Source organism: Hordeum vulgare, chromosome 2H (genome assembly GCF_904849725.1).
Source record: "Hordeum vulgare subsp. vulgare chromosome 2H, MorexV3_pseudomolecules_assembly, whole genome shotgun sequence".
NCBI lineage: Eukaryota > Viridiplantae > Streptophyta > Magnoliopsida > Poales > Poaceae > Hordeum > Hordeum vulgare.
In genome coordinates this window covers 622,329,520-622,334,919 of record NC_058519.1, presented here as the reverse complement: position 1 = coordinate 622,334,919, position 5,400 = coordinate 622,329,520, and the positions used below count along the sequence as shown (strand labels likewise).

Sequence of the window (5,400 nt, the reverse complement as noted above, 5' to 3'; positions counted from 1 at the left end):
CACACCTCGCCCCTGCACATCGGCAACACGCAACTGGGGCCCTCATCGGCCACCGCAACCCCGCAGAAGCCAAGCTTGGCTCTGCCAGCGCAGGTCTGGCACATCCCCCGAGCTCCCGCCATGACCGTCGCGCCCCAAGGAAGCCGGACGACCACACAACGGATCGCCCCTAGAGTCACCTTGCAGAACAAGCACGCGCGCCTCCGCCCAGTCGCGTGCCCCTGCATCGTCGCATTGTCTGCGCGCGCCGGGACCCAGATCTGGTCCGGCCCACGCCTCGCCGCCACGGCCCAGGCCACTCCAGTCGCGCGCCGCGCCCTCGTCGGGCCGCCTCGCCGCGCCCACGCCTTGCCCTTGCCGCGGCCACACCGCGCCCACGGCGCGCGCTCGGCCGCCCTCGTCGGCCCGTCAGCGTCGCGCGCTCATCGCGCACGTGACGACCCGTCCGCGCCGCGCGCTCGCCGCGCCCACGCCGTGCGCCGCAACAACGAAAAAAATGAAGTGGCCCCGCCGCCACCGTCAACGGAGCCGGCGCAGGCTTTGCTGGCCGCTCTTCGGGTGACGGCGAGCCGGGGGAAAGGTGGGAGGAGGGCTGGAGGCGCTAGATCTGGGGTTTCCCCTGAGCCGCCAGGGAGGGCGACGCGGGGGACGGGGGAGGGGGTCCGTTGCCGCATATCCACTAGTCTTGATCTGATCCTGCGCCGCAATTACGCTCGACGACTGTACCAGTTGACCCGTTGACTGAACGTTGGTCCTCCACTCGTTGCTTTGCCCGGGTGTTTTGCCATTGCTGCCAGGGAGACAGGGACACACCACACGACGTTGGTGGGAAACAAATACAGAGGGAGCCAATTATCACACGCAGCACCCGTAAAGCAGCCCTTGCAGCTCCCCAATCCGCTCCTGCGTTCGTCCACCTCCCACTCCAAGATCCAGCCCAAGATCCAGGCAGGCTCGGCCGCAGGCCACAGCCAGCCATGTGCTGCAGCGAGTGCGGCTGCTACGACGCCTTCTGCGACACCTGCTGCCCCTGCGTCTCCCACGACGCGCGGGAGACCATCCTCTGCTGCGCGGCCTGCCTCGCCGTGCTCGCCGTCGTCGCCCTCTTCGTCGCCCTCCTCGCCGCCTACGGCTTCATCCGCCACGCCGAGGTGGCCGTCGTCGACGCCTCCCTCACGCGGCTAGCGCTCGCCACCTCCCCGGCCACCGCCTTCGCCTACAACCTCTCGCTCACGCTCACCGTCCGGAACAAGAACTGGGCCATGAGCGTCCGGAACACCCGGCCGCTCGAGGCCGACTACAGCTTCGACGGCCAGCGCTTCGAGCGGGTCAGGCTCGCCGACGAGGGGTCCACGCACCCCGCCGGCAAGACCCAGGTCTACCACCTCGTCTCCGGCGCCGACGGCGCCTACGTCGCGCTCGGCAACGCCGGCGTCGCCGAGTTCAGGGAGGAGAACAAGACCGGGGTGTTTCAGGTGGAGGTGGCGCTGTCGGGCCAGGTCCGCTACCAGGCGCACCTCACCAAGTGCAACTTCCAGGCCAAATGCCCGCTCAAGCTGCAGCTCGCGCCGCCCGGCACGACCGCCATCGTCTTCCAGAAGGTCAAGTGCAAGCTCGCTTCGCCAGATCAGAAGAACTGCTAGTGATTGCTAAGATTCGTGGCTTTCTTTCTCCTTCATTTTTTCTCCTCAGTAGTGGTTTCTGTCAGTAGATTTTAATCGGAGGAACCAACTGCAGGTAGATTGTCCCCATTGCCATTGGTGTGCACTTTTCTTCTGTTTTTTCTTCCTTCCAAGTAGATTAGTGTTTCAGCAAAAAAATCCATGAAAAATACCTTGATTCTTGTGGCTTAACATCTTGGCTATCTTGCTGAACACACACTCATCTCCTAAGGTCTTTTTACCAGTTGGTTGCCAAAGAAAGCATGCCAGAAACCAAGTACTTATGCAGTTACTGTTACAAACACCAACTTAATTTATTTATGGAGTCCTCAAACTTAACATCTAACAACAATTGCAAACATTTCAATCCTATGTTCGACAATGAATGATGGATGTAGCGCATCATCCACAGCAAAGCAAAAATAGATGGAGTGTCATCTATACCTATTTTCACCAGAACACTAGTGCACTTAGGGATTCCAATTTTTTTATTATGGACTCAGTTTATGATTGAGCATGTGAACTACCAAAAGAATCTACGCCTGTTAGAAAAGTCAGTATGATAATATCTCTATTGTAAAAAATTCATGTACCAAGTCCTGTTATGGCTGTTAGTCAAGTTCCAGGCAGCACCAACAGAGGCAGCAACAATACCTCTTTAGGATAGTTATATTATATAGGATCTGTACCTAGAATTAGAATCGGAAGCTCTGTTTTCCCATGAAAACAGGACATGTATTCAGTACCTATCTCATTACTGCCACTAAATATTGCACATATAAATGCACAGACTTATCAGATTATCCATAATTTCACCAGTGTCACCATAACGGACTAGAAACTATGCCTGCAAACCATTACATCAACAGGTTTCTAATGTATGTTTGAGATGCAATAACGCAATACAATCCGCAGTCCACTTTTCAGTTTAGAAACTCTGCTTCATCTAGCTTATGAAAAACAAAATTCAATGTACTGCTCATAAGGCTTAACCGACAACTATATGGATGAAGTCACCGAATCTTCCCCCCAATTGAAAAGATACCGAAATTGACTCAAAGCCAGCAGATTTTGATTAATCTCAAACCGAAACAATATAAGAAGAGCAACGATTTTTTATTTTATTTTTTGAAAATACATAGAGCAACAATTAGGCACACAGTTTGTTATCACAGACCAATTAACTCACTAGGAGCTGTCCAAATGACTCAAGCAGGCCCTCCAATAGCTGCCCAGACGACCAAAAAATTTCTCTGCTCCCCGGCTGTGCACCCCAGCAGGCGTCAAAACTCATCGGTGGACTTCCCAACTAAAAGCAGAAGGGGACAAGTAAATACCGGTTAGATGCCTTCTCCATCTCTCCACAGAGTCGGCCAGCCTTCACAGTATGGAACTTGGTGGCCATGTTTTGTTTTTGTAACGAAAACAGAACGGGTTCACAAACTAACAACCGATGAAGAAGCGAAATCAAGGCACACAACAGCCATAAAACTGCAAAAACACATTTTTTGCGAACATACTGAATAATTATACAAGGCGTTCATTAGTTCTTAGCTTAGCCAGTACATAACATTGAACGTGACTGCCAGTGCCGATAAAACTGCAGACACGCATTTCTCATTTCTCTTATAAAAGCCGCTGGACTCCTGGCCAGGACGAAGCTATCCGCGTCGCCCCTATAGCCCTATGAATAGTGCTCTCGTGCCACCGCCTGTCAATTCCTTACCCCGCCGGGGGTATTTTAGTAATTTCACGTACAGTGTATAAACTCACCCGCTCCCGTGGAGAAACCCGTCCCCCGCTCCCGCACTCTCCTCCCCCCTGGTGTCCACTCTTCTCTTCCCCGCCCCCTCCCACGAAAACCCTAGCCGCCCCACCCACGTCGCCGCCCGCCGCCGCCCCTTAGACCTCTATCCCATCCCCCTCGTCATCACCACCGTCAGGTCCAACCACCGACGTGCCCGGCCTCACGCCCCAGGACCCCGTTCCCTCCCGCCGCCTCCTCTGCCTCCCACGTGCATCCGCGTCCCGCATCATCCCCACCCGTCCGGTCCCGCATCATCCCCACCCGTCTGGTCCCGCGTCTCGGGAGGTCCGACTACGCCGCGGCCATGGCCACGCGGCACTGGTGGCGGCGGGAGGGGAACGGCGGCCCGCTGGAACCGGAGGATCGGCGGCGAGGGCCTGCCGCACGGGGTCGTCAAGACCAGCTCCGCTCCACCCCGACACCAAGGTCCGCTCCTCCTCCTCTCCTCGCTGCCCCATCCGGCTGCCACAGATCGACTTGAGCTCGCTTCGGCCTTCTCCTCCGATTCAGCGGACGGCTCGCCACGCATTCCCTACTGCTGAGCTCGATGGTCCACCTTCTCCCCTACCGTGTGACCGGCCTCCTCCAACGTCGCTCGACTTGCCATCGGCCCCTGGTATGCCTCCATACTTCATCCCTTGCTCCCGTGGCTTGGATCCACTCGCAGAAGCCGTCTGCGTTTGGCGAGGGAGGGTGAGATGCGGGGGTGAGTGAGATGCTCGACCTCTTTCTTCCTCGTCATAGGTGCTCAATAGGAGAAGCACGAGCAGCCGAGCGTTCTGCTGGTTTATTCCCTTCTTACTGATTTACCCCCAAGCTACAGCGTCAGCCGCCGCAAAAATGGACCCCAAAGTGTCCTCGTCCTTGCCCAATAGGTGCATTCTCACTTCTGTACGAGTAGAGTAGGAAGAAGAACGAGACAAAGACGATGAACTTGTGAATGGAACCAAGACCAACACTCAACCGCGTGCTGATCTCTGGTGTTACATGCGTGCATGTAACACGTGTGTATAGGTGTCCAAACTGTGTGGTTCTTTGTCAAAAAGACAAAATTATAATTTTTTCTTTCTTTCTAATTTGTACTGCATGCGTTGGTATGACTAGCACAAATGCCCGTGCGTTGCAATGGCATTAGAAGTATCCACAAGATTGAAGCTCTTTTTTCTTCATGAAATGACTCGTCATTGGTAAGGCTACGTGCGTTTTGACTTTTGAGGTAGATGCACCATGTCTCGATCACAATCATGTGCTTCCCTATGTTGAAAACGTCGTTTACCATGCGTTCTCATGCGATCTCATAATTATTTTGGACGGCCGCAAACAATTAGTACCACCTTGGATAGTAAAATATTTAAAACAATAACATGGATGAACGGATTTTTCTTCTTCAAAAAAACGCAACAATAAAGTTAATACCCTAAAAATGTAACATTGTTTGAGACATATGGAATACACCACATATAGAAATACAGTAAAATATCAATATGATAAGTGCTTATGTTTTGTGAAACTACCGATGGACATTAATAACAAAGCATAATTGTGCAATTTGAAGAACATAAAAAGCATAACAATAGAAAAAAGTAAAGTCACCTTTTAGATTTTTTTTGTAAACATAGTAAGAATATTATAGTATATTTTTGTTTACAAGTCATGATTTAAGAAAATAACTCAATACCATTGCCACCGTGTTTTTGGTCGAGTGATTGTCACCATGATGACCAAAGCTAGGAGTGCCTATCCATTGCAGCCGAGTAGTCATTGGTAGTACTTTTCGTGACAGATTCTCATAGCAAATATCCAAGTTTGGAGGACGGTGGCACAACCTGACTATGTGGCAAACTGACGATGGATCAAACAAACATGCATGCGAGGTCTGTATCAAGAATCATAGTGATGGCTGGGAAAAAGAGAGGAGACGATAGCCTCTTG

At 52.6% G+C, this 5,400-nt stretch overlaps 1 protein-coding gene across 1 annotated transcript; it reads left to right on the top strand.

The window, feature by feature from the left end:
- The first annotated feature begins 413 nt into the window (after positions 1-413).
- On the top strand, positions 414-1,853 carry LOC123427972. Its single transcript, XM_045112119.1, has one exon. It carries the CDS (start codon positions 978-980, stop codon positions 1,641-1,643), a length of 666 nt encoding a protein of 221 aa, XP_044968054.1. The 5' UTR covers positions 414-977; the 3' UTR covers positions 1,644-1,853.
- Positions 1,854-5,400: the final 3,547 nt, after the last annotated feature.

Excerpts from the sequence above, each read along its gene's own strand:
- LOC123427972 (XM_045112119.1), top strand. The coding sequence starts at position 978 with ATGTGCTGCAGCGAGTGCGGCTGCTACGACGCCTTCTGCGACACCTGC.